General features: G+C 37.8%; 1 protein-coding gene across 3 annotated transcripts in view; it reads right to left on the bottom strand.

Moving 5' to 3' along the window:
* Positions 1-3959: 3959 nt before the first annotated feature.
* Positions 3960-14552, bottom strand: part of MED14 (mediator complex subunit 14) — a 62522-nt gene continuing 51929 nt past the window's right edge. For 2 of the 3 annotated variants that reach the window (XM_016197037.2, XM_087813295.1), the window contains 7 exons: positions 12842-13024; positions 11452-11687; positions 9077-9256; positions 8878-8985; positions 7206-7331; positions 6620-6812; positions 3960-4131 (listed from right to left, as the gene is read on the bottom strand). In XM_016197037.2, coding sequence (XP_016052523.2) covers positions 4058-4131; positions 6620-6812; positions 7206-7331; positions 8878-8985; positions 9077-9256; positions 11452-11687; positions 12842-13024 — 1100 coding nt within the window. In that variant the 3' untranslated portion in view covers positions 3960-4057. Of the gene's footprint in view, positions 4132-6611; positions 6813-7205; positions 7332-8877; positions 8986-9076; positions 9257-11451; positions 11688-12841; positions 13025-14552 lie in introns of those variants that run through there. The other variant, XM_087813294.1, reaches the window with a different exon arrangement.

Raw genomic sequence — 14552 nt, 5'->3', positions numbered from 1 at the left:
TTTGTAGGGATGTAGAAGGTGCTCAAAGTACTTTTTGAATTACATGTTCCTAACATTATACAAGTCTACTAAGTTTACGTAACTGGTTTCTAAGCCCACAGACTGGTTGTAGCAAATCAGGGCATTAGTGAAATGTGACCGTGGTAGCCTGTACCATGCACCTATTATGCGTTCGCCGTGTGCCAAGGTAACACCTTTGGGCCACCTGGGAGAGGCAAAGTGGACAACGCATCACCTGGATTCTGGAGGGTGGATTCTGGAAGGGTGCACCACCCTGAGCTGGATAAGGGTTTCTTCTCTGGTCCTGAAGCTTTCAGCTTAGATGATTATTTTGTACTCTTGATTATATGAGAATTAGTACTCCTCCCAAAGGGAGTCTGAGTTAAATTCCAAATAATTGTGCCATGAGGGTCTGAAGGCAACGAACTGTCAACTCCGAATGACAAGTCACCTCAGTTTTAGTTAGGTTTAGTGAGTTTCTGAACTTGGAAAATATGTTAAAATTGTGTGTAGTCAAAAGACTCTGAGGTAAGTCTAAACATTGAATCCGGCCCCAGACTTCCTATTTCACAGCAAAGTGGCAGTGTTCAGAACTAGATCTGGACTCAAGTTGCCTCTTCTTAGCTGTTTGATCTTAAGCAGCCTTAAATTTGATCTCAGCAAGTTGCATTTCTCTAGGCCTCCGTTTACACATCTGTAAAAGGAAGATATTAATACCTACCCCATTTGGGTTGTTTTGAGGATTAAATACACACTGAAGTACGTAAAACAGTGCCTGGAAATAGTAAGCTCTCGGTAAATATTAGCTATTATTTTATATTGACCTAAATGTGCCCTTTCATCAGTCAGTCCTATTCCTGGGCAAGGCATTTTAACAAATCACAGCCACTTGTAAGTGAAGGCAATGCATAGAAAATTATGAGATCAGGGACTCCTGGAGTTGTGTAGCACAATGCTGGTTGGCTTCTGGTAATTTTTCCTTAACAACCTCAATACTAAATCTACCCTAAATAAATTTCAAATCATTCCCTTAAGACACACTGTCCATTCCCATCAAACCAAATGAAAAAGAAAATCCCCAAGAAACAATGAAATATACATTAACATTTTCCCTTAAGTTTCCTGACTTTAAATTCTCTTAAAATTTTTGATACACTGATTTTATATCAAGAACACTTGGGTAGCCTGGCTGGTGTTGCTCAGTTGGTTGAGAGTCGTCCCATGTACCAACAGGTTGCCCATGCCCGGGGTTTCGGGCTCAATTCCCAGTAGGGGGCAAGCAGGAGGCAGCCAATAGATGTTTCTCTCTCTCCCTCTAAAAAAACCTCAATAATAATAATAATAATAAACACTTGGGTAATAAATATTAAAGCAAAATGTAATAGGTATTTCTTTGGGGAGAAAAACTCATGAAAGAACTTTTTATGTTGAAATAGGATTTGAATTTAGAGTAGTAAAATTATGCTTCCTGAAGTTATCAAATTAACCCCAGCCCAAAGAATGACTAATAAACAATTATCCTATGGCTGGACAGGTTACTGTGTTAACTGCAACACAGTAAAGTTATTAGTGGTATTCAAATTCAAAATCATGTATATTTTAGTTTACATCTACACTTAGCTCACTCAGAGTTAACTTCAAATATAAGGTTCGGCCCATTACTAATAACTTGATATGTTCTGTTGAAGTTTTCACTTTTTTCCTAATTCTGAAAGTACTTCTATATATTCAGAAATGGCATTTCAGCAGATAGAAAAAAGGTGGCAAATCAGAACCAATTTCTTATTTCAAGGTTACACTAATACTAAACCATACTACTATTCAAATATCTTCATGAAAATTGACTAGTGAGAGTTGGTAGTTCTCTGAAACTTGTGTGAATTTTATTTATTACTAAAATCACATTGAAAACATCTTAAAGTTAAGACCCAAACCCTCTAGTAGAAAAAAAGCTCTATGGGTATCCAATCCCTCTGACTGAAACTGGATAACAAAAGAGGCAGAAGACATGGTTTGTGATGAAGCCTAAAATTCGAGGAATACTAGTGTTTTCAAGCTTTAATAAATACCAATTCCAAGTACCAAGTATGATATCAAAATTCAAATTCATGGGTGTACTCTTAAATAAGCATCAAAATACAAATTTTGTTCATTGAATCCTATCTTACTTTTGATTTGCACAATGCATTCAGATGATTTATAATTAGGAAAAAAGTGTACTCTGAATGCATCATGTTTACAATGCAATTAACATCTCAAAATCAACCACACTTAAAAGGGAAAATACCTGAAAAGTTAACTCTATTAATAAAATTATTTGAGGCAATATTATTCTGTAGATAAAAATACATTTGTTGTATATACATGTAGATTTCTACATGAAAGAAAGAATTCAGCTCCAAATAGAAAAGGACTAACCCTTGATAAAGACTCTTAGACTGACAAACCGATGTGATTACCACTGCAAGGAGAATTGGAAACGGAAGGGTAAAGGTAAGTTAAAGGAAGGATAAAAGTTTAGTCATCTGCTCCTGAATAGCGGCAGAGTTGGGCGAGAAGCAGGAGATGAAGGCAGAAAAAGACACAGAAGAAAGGCAAAGAAGGCCACAACTAGGACCAGAAATGAACAGAGAATCAAGCAAAGTTGAGAACAGATATGATATAGCTGCAGTGAGGTGCTGGAAACTAGAATTTGGTAGTTGATACTTACAGAAGCTCAATTAAATAATCTAAAATGGAATTAGACAAAGCATCTGCAATTTAACGGAGAACCAATATTACAGCAACAGGATAACTCAGCATGGCATCATTTAAAAAACTTTCCCAAATAACATCAAGTCACCAGAAGACCTTTGCTTTGGATCACATTCTTTCAAGCTTATCAAAGTCCCTGACCAACCGGGAGAGACAACACAGTGCTCCGAAAGGAAACTTTGCTGAGATGTGATCTTAGATTCTTCAAAGTGAGGGGACTGGACCAGGCTTCTTCCAAGCAAAACATTTTATCGTTTTGTTGACAATGAATTAAACTGGGATTGTTCAGAATAACCCAACTTCGGTGGGGAAGTTAAGCAAGATAAGAAAACACCACAGAAATTTCATGCAAGGGCAGAGCATTCAAATTCTGTTTCCTAATTAATGCTGTATGCAGAAGTATCCTGTGAACTAAATTTGCCTAACAGAAAAGTTACCACATCCTCAACAGACCAGAATATTGCAGTATTTGGGATCCTTGATTAATATGAAGTACTCACTGTCTCTTCCAAAGACTGGGTTCTTTCTCTTTTACCAAAATCCTAAACTGAAAGACAACCAAGGTGCTGAATGTTCGCCACCAGTCAATTTAGGAATGTTTGAAGAAAATAAATTTGAAACAAAGAGGTAGATGTTTTTGGTCAAATTTCAGACACATATTAGAAATTAATTACTGGCCCCACCAGGTTAAAGATGAAGGGAGGCCCTGAGAAGTCTATAGAGCTGATATACACACAAGTGAGTGTCACTGGTTGCTTTTTTTTTAAACCTAGTTTTATTAAATATTGCTTCTTTGGGATGTTTTTATAACAACTCCCAGAACATTTTCATGTAAGGATTCAAAGCGGTCATATTAAAATACAGCTTCAATATAAAGTTTATCACAGTTTTACAGTATTCAAAACGACAGACCTGCCTTAAAAAAACAAAACAAAAACCAAAAAAGGACTATTACACCCAAAACATAAGAAAACAATTAAATAAACAAGTTTGGCATTTCCGTAACTTTATAGTATAAAACAGAATATTAAATCTAAGATTGGCAAGCGGACACTGATGTATTACCTAGTTTGAAACGTGTCCCATTTAAACACACTATACAAGTTCACTATACAAAAGATTGATGGTCTGTTTGATGAATGAAGTGCACCCTGAAAATTTTTGCAAGTTTAGAATATTTAGCTCTTAAAGTAAAAAAAAAAAAAAAAAAAAAAAGTCATTTTCCTTTTTAAACTGAAGGCTGAATTCAGACTTTTGTTGTTTTGTCTCATTTGTCAGCCTTCCTGGTTAAAAACAATAGTGTCTATTGTCGCCCACCAGGGGGCAGTGTAAGATTAGCCATTAAATCACGAACAGCTGCATATATTGTGCATTCACCTGCAACAGAGAAAAATGGTCATTAGCTATTCGCAATACAGGAAAGATGATGTCAACACACCGGTGGGGTAGGGGTAATTAAATCTAAAATTAGCAAGAACTTTAAAGATCAAAATAAAAAAGTAAATTTTAACTGCACAGGTTATAGGGCATTAAGGTTTAGTGTTAAGTATCAGATGATGGTTTGGTTTGGTTTGGTTTTTTCCTCATGAGGAAATTCTGGGCAAGGCCCAGTTAGGTCTGAATTTAAGAAGATATGCCTAGAGTTTCTCTATAGAAACACTGGATAAGAAGCACTGGATAAACCTTTGAAGTTGGGCTTCAAGGCTACTGACAACTAACTGGCTTATGCATTTTGAATGTAATGAAAAGATATAGAGTTTATATTTATACATTAATTACAACAGCAACGGTGTCCTTCTAATGCTGTGTTAAAGGTTAAATAATCTCTATGACAACACTGTCCAACAGAACTTTCTGTGATGATGGAAATATTCAATATATGCACTGTGGCTACTAAGCACTTTTAATGTAGTTAGGGTGAGAAACTGAATTTTAAATTTTATTTAATTTATTTAATTTTAATTAACTTAAATTTAAATAGCCACATGCAGCCAGGGACAGTTATATTGGACAGTGCAGCTCTATGATATCTATTGGAGTTTTCTCCCAAATTTGAAGGAAATGTAATACAAAAATAAAGTGGTTTTTCTTAAAAGCACTTCCACCAGGGGAGGAAGTGATGGCTTTGGGAGGAAGGCTGAAGTATGGCACACCAACAATCCCAAACCAAGATTTGTTTGGGGGAGGGTGGAGGCTAATCATTCATCCTTTCAATTTCCCCTTTGCTTAAAAAAACCAAATACCCTGCCTCTTCCTTTTTGAAAATATTACAAATATTTCAATATAAAAAAACAAAATCAGCTGTAAATATTATAAACCAAAAGCTAGGTCCCTTCCCTAGAGCACAGCCTAACACTACAGTGGCTGAAAGTGAGAGAACTGAAGACCCCAACTGAATAATGGCCTTCTGGCAGAGGGCAGAATGTGCAGTGACCCTGTGCAAGTTACTGCACTCTTCTCATCAACCACTGGAAAATTAAGGTACAGAAAGAAAACGAAACCCCAAGGTTTAACCTGTCTAAGGTAGCCGTAAAAGAAAAACAATTTCAAAATATCCCAACAATTTCTTAATTAAAAGAAGTTATATATATTTTTTTCTTTTTTAAAAACACATTTTCATTACTGACAGGCTGAAAAACTTGCTTGATCGCAATAGGATCAAAACATTCTTTCCTCTCAATTTTAAATTCCACAAGACATAATGATAGTCACGTGCTTGTTAAAGAATAGGGTTTATTCTCAAAGTTCTACTGGACTGCTACTTTGAAAATTCGGATAGCTTTAAACTTTGATTCTTAAGGACCTATTTTTTAGCTGAAAGAAGAGATAAGTCAAAGGATGAAAGCAGAAAACTGTAAGAAGTGGAAGAAGTATTACAACAAAAGAAGCACACCCTTCTCTACTGCCCAGTGCATTTTTTATAAACGATACTTGAGTACTTGCCTGTGTACACGATATGGAGGAACAAACAGCTAAAAATATAATTTCTGTCATGATTCCTGTTTCTAATAAAAATTTTGACACCGTGGTACGTGAAATGTTTCAGAGAACAACTTTCCCTCATTTAAAAACATAATTCTGTGATCATACTATTCTAAACAGAAAGATAGCGGACTTCCTTAATATTAGAAATAAGCAAAATGGAAGAAAAGTTCTCTTTGCTGAGCTTTATGTTTTGTAACCCAGAATTTAGCACTGCAGGAGTTATGTGTTAAGCATAGGCTATAACAGTATTGAACAGACCTTGTTTATCTTGCCAGAAACATTCTGGTTTCCTTGAAAACGCTCAGTCTGAGAGCTTCGTTGTGCACTTGGTGAAAAGGTTCACTTGCACCCGCCTGAACTTATATAAGGAGCCCAAAAAGCAGCGATGCCATTTGTATCAGCTTTTATTCTTCACAAAACATTTAGAAGATACAGAACTTTGAATGATATTATTCTCTTCATGACTGAACCATGAAATATGATAAACTAACATGCATTTTAACTTGGTGATGTACAGAGTGGCAGGTATCGATGGTAGGGCAGGAATTCACATCCATGGAAAATTCTATCATCCTAACCTAGGGCTTTGTGGCAATGTGTGCTATAAATACAAGCTTCTGGCATTAGCAACTGGGTCAGTCCCAATAGTAAATCACTAACAAAAATAAAGTTCAGGCAGCAGAGACATGGACAAAAACGAAGAGCCAGTGAGAAAGGAAGAAAGCGACAGGCAGACATTAAGAGGGCCACAGCAACCAGAGCTCTAGTACTAGGACTGAGGGTGAGGTGGGTAAGGAGGGAGCAGCAGGGAGAAGGGGGAATCTCTCAAAAGAACTCTTAAAACACATATGCAATAAAATAGCATCTACTGGTCATGTACCTTGTCGTGGTGGGTTCATCTCTGCAAACCTCTTCAGAATGTTGCTGACCATCATGGGAGCAGCAACAGAAGAGTTCTGCTGTCTGGGAATGTCTGCCTGCTGGGTTGTACCTGAAGCCATGTCATAAATGATTGGAACTATAATACTAACAGGTTCTTGGGGAGGGACTGATGTTTTCTGAGTTAGTTGAAGCTGTAGATACAAAACACACACAGAAAACAAAAACATAGTAAGAAAATAAAACATTTGACAAATTTATCAAAGGTACTATCATTTACTATCAGATTAAGATGCGTCAAGCAAAAGAAAATTAAATATGACATGTGACAAACAACTGAATATTATGATTAACATGCAACTGTCACACAATTACTTAGTTCAATAACTTCCTGCTATTACTAAAGGAACCAGGATTACATGAAGCCTAAACTGAAAAGGAATCTGGACCTATATTTGGCAGCAACAGATAATTTTTGCAATTATCCAGAAGTTGCTGCATTACCCTCACATGGATTTCTTCAGAAGCTCTGCGCGCGCGCGCACACACACACACACACACACGCGCGCGCGCCAGGTGGTACTTACAAAAAATAGCATTTTGGATTTCAGCACCACAGCAGGAGTCCCAGGAGGTGCAATGGGCGGTGCGCTGGGAGGGATCGTCAGGCAAAACTGAACATTCCATTTTAGCTGTGTTGCCTGGTCAGGAAACTGTTTTGAGAGAAAAAAAACCAAAAACCTAGATAAAGTCATATGAACATTAGGAGTCTGAAAAGTTACACAGAACATCAAGTTGATAACCTGCATGTTTTATTTATATATACACGTAAAGTTACTAATTGAAAAGTCAGCTATGGATTTATGTGATACATCCCCCCTTCTCCCTCTCACTTCATTAATTCCTATGAATTCTGCTTCCTCAGTGTCTCTGACATCTGTTCCCTTCTCTCTATTTTCACTGATGCCACTGAGCTCAGGGCTTTGTTACTTCTCCCATGGTCCCCTAATGGTCCCTTCCAGTGGCCACCTCCCCCAGTCCATCCTTATACCATTGCCAAATGTTCTAGAGGGTGGCTCTATTCTAGCTCGCAAATGTTCAATGACATGCAGTGACACGTTGTCCTCCAACCCTTCCAAGGATCAACACCTGGCATTCAAGGCCCTTCTTAACTGGTGCCAATCTAGACTTCCCACTCTCAGTTCCAATTCCTTCCCTAAAACAAAGTAGTCAAACCGTGTTAATAATTTTAAATTATATCCACTGATGCTTTTTTAGCCACATAAATATTTACTCCTTCAAAAAACTCAGTGGATATCTTTCTGACATAATGTTTCCTGTAGCCTATCAGAGCAGAAGCCATGCTGTCACAATACTAAAATATCAACTGAAAAAAGAAGTGAGGTATCTGGAATTACCCAAAGCAATACTAGAAACATTAAAATGAAAGGACTATTGTAAAATTGGAAAAATATAATCAGCTGCCACCTGGATTCCATCTATATAATTATATACTTTCATAAAAAAGAAGAGGAATTAAAAATCTCCCAGAGAAGATAGATTTATTGATAAATGGTATCAACACAATTAGGGGCATCTGAAAAAGCTGGATCCATACCTCACATATGACATATTAAAAATGGATCCAAAATTGAAGTAATTTAAAAAATGAATCCATTCAGTATTAGAAGAAACCACGGAGGGGAGAGGGGGGCGTATTTCATTATCTGGGAATAGGAAGAGTGTATTAAATACATTTGCTTTTATTAATCTATGATCCAGGAGATCGCGGCTCGAGTCCCGGTCAGGGCACATGCCCAGGTTGCAGGCTTGATCCTCAGTTGGGGGCGTGCAGGAGGCAGCCAATCAATGACGCTCTCATCATTGATGTTTCTATTTCTCTCTCCCCCTCTCCCTTCCTCTCTCTGAAATCAATGAAGATATATTAAAATATATATATATTTGCTTTTATAAGAGGTAAGCCACTGGTAACTCGGGTTGCCTGTGAGGAGGGGGAATAGATGGCTGGACAGGGATGGATGGGAAGTTTCCCACTGTATCATCTTGTTCTAAATTCAAAACACACAAGAGCATGTGTTGCCTATTCAAAACATATAAAATTTAAGTGAGAAATTAAGGAGAATTTAAGAGAAAAATAGAAGTACCTAAATAGGGAAAAACCAATAAACACTGTTCCCACCAACTCCAACCTCCTCAAACAGACCTCGCTATAAAAGTTTGTGTTTCTCTGTAACTTACCAGCTCTAGCTTCATAATATGCACACAGTCCCTGAGGATGTGTGTAGGAGCTCCTAATAGCTTGGTGAAGGCTATTAATGTATTGGCTTTAAATGGCGGTCCCGCAACCTATAGGGATAAATAAAGCAAGTTACTTTTCATTCCACCTTGACTCTTCTGTTTCACTGATTATATAAAAAGTATGCATTAATAAACATACTCTTGTTTCAAAGAATTTCTCCAAAACTTGAAGTTCATCAGGTTTCCACTGTCCTGCATTCTCAGGTGTCACTTTTAGCTGAAGTGTTTGGTTGGTTTTGGGACTAAGGGCTACTCTGCATTTCAGCGCATCCGTCTTAAACATGATCACCCCAGGTTCATTGGAATTTATCAATTGTAGCTGCAAAGCAAGAAGGATGCATGAAATTAGCATGTAAGACAATATGTAAGACAAAGAGAAAATGAAACAGTTACCTAGAGAACTGTTTCAAAAGGAAAACAAGTCAGTTGATACCTATTCCACAACAAAGGTATCTGGGCACTGAGCACCAAAACTGCTACCACCACCAGAGAGAGGCAATCAGGCATTACATGTCTCTTAATGGAAGAATGTAACACTGCCTATGAAATATTCTTGCAAAACAACAACCAACTTGAGGCTAAATTCAGTAGTTAGATAGATCCACAGGATTGATCCATATTATAGATCTATAAGGGTCAAAAGAACACGTTAAATGATTCTAAAGTGACGCAATCAGCAAAATCCAGACTGAGAAACTCTATAGGACAAATGATATGGTCTCTTCAACAAATAAATTATGTAAGGAGAAATGGAGGGGGAACTATAGTTTGAAAGGTACTTAAAAACTACTGGGTTCTGATTCAAACTGTAAAAACGGTGATAGCTTAGGAAATCTGGACACCAACCATATTTGATAATAAAGAAATTGTATTTATGGATGAAATGATGTCTGGAATTTGCTGTCAAACAATCTGGGGGGAACTATAAATGAAATAATATTGGTATGAATTCACTGTTGAAGGTGAGTGATGAGAAAAGAAAGGTTCATTATCCAATTCTCTCTACTTTTGTGTATATGCTTAAAATTTTCCACAGTAAGGTTTAAAAAACTAGCACATTAGGAAAAAAAGAAGAAAAAAAGATCCAGTTGGGACTTTCTGCTAGCCTAGGGGCTAATAAATATTTTAGGCTATATGGTCTCTGCTACAACCACTAATGATGTCACTATAGCTGAAAGCAGACATAGACAACACGTATTGAGTAGGTGTGGCTATGTTCCAAAGAAACTTTATTTACAAAAACAGGTGGTGGGCAGAACTTGCCTCCAGACCCATAGTTTACTGACCTCTGCTGTAGCCTAATATGTTGATTACACAGATGAGCAAAATGAGTTTTAAAGAGCTGAACACTAACAAGGCTTTTAAATGGCAGAGATGAGCCCAGCCAGTGTGGCTCAGCAGTTGAACCATCGACCTAAGGTCCAGAAGATCACAGTTTGATTCCCAGTCAGGGCACATATCTGGGTTGAGGGCTTGATCCCCAATGACTCTCTCATTATTGATGTTTCTATCTCTCTCCCTCTCCCTGAAATCAATAAAGACATATTAAAAAAAAAAAAAGTTTTTTTAATATATTAAAAATAAATAAATAAATGGCAGAGGTGAGCTGAGATCACAGGTCTGATGAATACCAATTTATATGCTAATTTATTCAATTTATGTTAAAACTTTTATTTTTTTTCAAATCTGAATATAAAGGCTGCAAACAGCTTGGTGCCATCCAAGGAGTGTATATTTTCAATATTCACCATTCTAACCACCACCTCATTAACACATATGTACATCAACAATAATAATTATAAGTAACTAACACGTACTGAATACCAAGACATTATGCTATGAGCTTTATATGAAATACCTCAGATTTCTACAACTGTTACGAGTTAGGTAGATACTACTACCTACTATTACCAGAAAGGTGAACAAATGGCAGAGCTCTTACTAGCAGGTGGGATGGCCTGGCTACAAATCCAGGCAGCTGGACTCTAGAAAGGGTGCTCTCAACTCTGAACTATCTCCTAAAGGTACCAGCACAGGATAGGTTAGAAGTCCTTTTCTGACAGGGTTTTAATTCAATCGCTCATGTACTTAAAAAGCAGCTTTCATCTTTGTGATCATAAATAATTTTATTTCAATGGAGACTCAGATTCTAAGTCTGCCTGCCTGTAAAAGCATTCTAGAGGACAAGTAGCTACTCATATGCTATCCTCTGCAAAGCCAGATAGATGCTGGGTGCACGTGTCCTACAGTAATAAGCAGACCTATCTCCAGGTCCAGGTCAGCCACAGCATGGCAAATTATAAAATGAAGGAATATGTTAATGCAAGAATGGAAAAGAAAACAGTGGAGTCCATTTGTAATGCCAGGGCCAGATGCAGAGAGTAATTAATTCTAACAAGCTAGTTAAGGGAGGTGAGGGAATGATCACTTTAGTTCAGATTCTATTCTGAGGGGCAACTGAGCATCTGCCTCTGACCATCACCACTTATGAGTTAGTTCACTAGGTAGCCATACCGTTTCCTGTTGAATAATTCTTTGAAGGTGTCTTCTCATGATGACCGATCCAAGGAATCTTTCAAGCGGAGAACAAAGGTAACTACCTGCCAGGCCAGGCACGAGGCCTGGTGTTGGAGAGGGCAGCAGTAAAATGTTCAAGGCACTGTGAGTGAGGATGGTGGGTATGGAGGCTGCCCAGGAGCGCTGAGGTAGTTTACGAGGTGGGGGCATGTTTGTTGGCATCGTTTGAGAACCTTTCGGGAAGGAAAACATGTCATTTCATTTATAAAAACATATTATCTCACTGTTCCCTGCTTTGTTTTTAGGATAAATCTTTGATATTCTATAACAATCTTTACTGTTTTAGTTACTCCTTGTAGTGTAACAATCATATATTAGCTTCCTGTTAGCAAAAATGGCCACAGTTGTCCCTGTGGCAAGGTCCCTTGCAATGAGATTTTTCAGCAATCCCTTCAAGAAGGAGTGGAGTCTATTTCTCTACCTGGGTTCTGGGTTGACTTTGTGATGTGCTGTGGCCGACAGAATGCAGTATAAGCAATGCAGTGCCAGCTGCAAGCCTAGGCTTTCATTCGCTCTCTTGAAGCTCCCTGTCCAGCCACCAGGTGAACAAGCCCATGATCAAGTATGAGACCACATGGAGCAGAGAGAAGCCATGCCCGATGGGGTCACCTTAGATTGGCTAGGCCCCAGCCAACCCAGGAGCTGACCACAGAAGCATGAGTGAGCCCAGCAGAACCTGGAAAAATCATCCAGCTGGCCTCAGCCCAAACTGCCAAACTGCCGAATGGTGAACAAACATATGACTGTTGCTTAAGCCACTAAAAGTCATGTAGCAGTCTGGCTGGTGGGGTCCAGTGGCTGAGTGTCGACCCATACACCAGTCAGGGCACATGCTCAGGTTTCGGGCTTGATCCACAGCAGGGGGTGTGCAGGAGGCAGCCAATCAATGTTGATGTTTCTCAATGTTTCTACCTCTCTCTCCCTTTCACTTCCTCTCTCTCTAAAATCAGTAAAAACATATTTTTTAAAAAGTCACATAGCAAAAGCTAACTAACATATCTGTACACGTCTTCTCTTCTGTGTTACCTTGTCAGATAACTTTAGGTATCTTTTAAGGTATAGTATCAAAACTAAGGTAGTAGTCACAACAGAGGCACTGGGTCTTGCCTCAAAACAACTTCTGGAAGAGACATTTCTCTTTCTTACATTATGCCTGACTTTGATAATTAACTATTATTACCAACGATTTACTAAATGGGTAAAAGTTAAAGTTATTAATTATCCCCATTCAACAAGTAGGTCATGATCTTCAAATGTGAGGATGGAATAAAATAGGCCATTTGTTGGTTATACTAAAAGCAAACATAAAAATGTTGATTTCACTCACTTGTTCCAGCTCTAGGGGAATGAGAAGCATCTGGAACTGGAGAATGTAGTGATGGGTTGGCTGGTGACATTCCAGGTAACCGTGTTGCTGGTGAGGGGCCAGACACTTGAGGAGACCCTGGCCAGTTCCCTGCTCGTCCACTTGGTGACACCATAGTGTATGGAGAACTGGGGTCCAGAGTTCCTGTAAACAAGTAAATAAATGGTATTCAAAGTTTGTATTTTGAAAACGGAAAAGTATTTGACAGCATTTACATGCTTACACCTTACAGTGTGAAAATGTTATTTTTCCTTTCAGTAAGATATTTCACTGAAGCATGATGCTTCTTAACATGGCACACCTGAATATTTTGTGCAGTTTATGTACTTTTTAACATGATATAAAAATTAGATACAAAGACTGAGAAAGAATAAAATTTACCTTCACACAAGCTTCAAGATGTGTAATATGTAACAATTTATACCACATAACAATCTACTATATGTTTGAAAATATTAAGCAAAAAAAATCTCAAAGCTCTGTTAAGGAAAGAAATCTTATATATTTTAAACTAATCCTGACAAATTATGTTTTCATTCTACTCAGAGGAGGCTGAGGAAAGGGAAATTTTCCATTTTCTTTATTTAGTAAAGGCTACATTGATTAAGAAATGAACCAAAGAATCAGGTTTTGAAAGCAGCGACTTCCTGAACAATTTGGTGTTTAAATTTCACCCTGTAGATACCTTTAACATTTACACCCCTTTATAATCAAATGACAAACTGAAAAAATACTTCTACCATATATCAGAGGGTAAATGATCCTTACTTAGAAGTCTTACATATTGATAAAACAAAAACCAACAACACAAGAACATAGGAAAAGGTATAAACCGGCACACATAAAATAACATCAGAGACCAATGAACTTCACTAATAATCAAAGAAACATACATTAAGCAATAAGGTACCATTTTTTACCTATCAAAATAATCAAGGTTTTTAAAAAAATCATAATACTCCATGTTGGCAATGATGGAGAAAAACAGACATTCTAGTATGATACTAGAGGAAATTGGTACAGGCTTTCAGGTGAGCAATCTGTAATATGTTTCAAAAGTTTTGGAATTTCTCAACCCTTTGAGGCAGCAATTCCACTTCTAGGAACTTACCTAAGGAAATAATCATGTGAGCAGAGATCACACCATTTTTAGTTGTGAAAAAATGGAAACATTCTAAATATATCATAATAGCAGAGTAAATTATGGTATGCCGAGATAAGGGAATACTATGAAGCCACTTAGTATGATGATGTAGAGTTTTTGCTGTCAGAAATGTTTCTGCAAATATTAATAGTAAAGAGTGAAAAATCACAGATGTGCCTGGCCAGTGTGGCTCAGTGGCTGAGCATCAACCCATGAACCAGGAGGTAACGGTTTGAATCCCAGCCAGGGCACATGCCCAGCTTGCGGGCTCCATCCCCAGTAGGGGGCATGTAGGAGGCAGCCAATCAATGACTCTCTCATCATTGCTGTCTCTTTCTCCCTTCCTCTCTCTGAAATCAATAAAAACATATTTTATAAAAATCACAGATGCTCCATAGCTGTAAAAATGTGAGGAAACTCATTATGTTCTGATTTAGCATGGTATTCATGATATATGAAACTGAGCACCATGTGCAATATGCTGTCTGCCATGTGTATAAAAGAGAGGGGCAAAGAACACTTCCATGT

The sequence above is a fragment of the Miniopterus natalensis genome, chromosome X, assembly GCF_054644295.1.
Source record: "Miniopterus natalensis isolate mMinNat1 chromosome X, mMinNat1.hap1, whole genome shotgun sequence".
Taxonomy (NCBI): domain Eukaryota; kingdom Metazoa; phylum Chordata; class Mammalia; order Chiroptera; family Miniopteridae; genus Miniopterus; species Miniopterus natalensis.
Note: the sequence above shows the minus strand (reverse complement) of the source record. Positions and strands in the feature narration are given on the sequence as shown.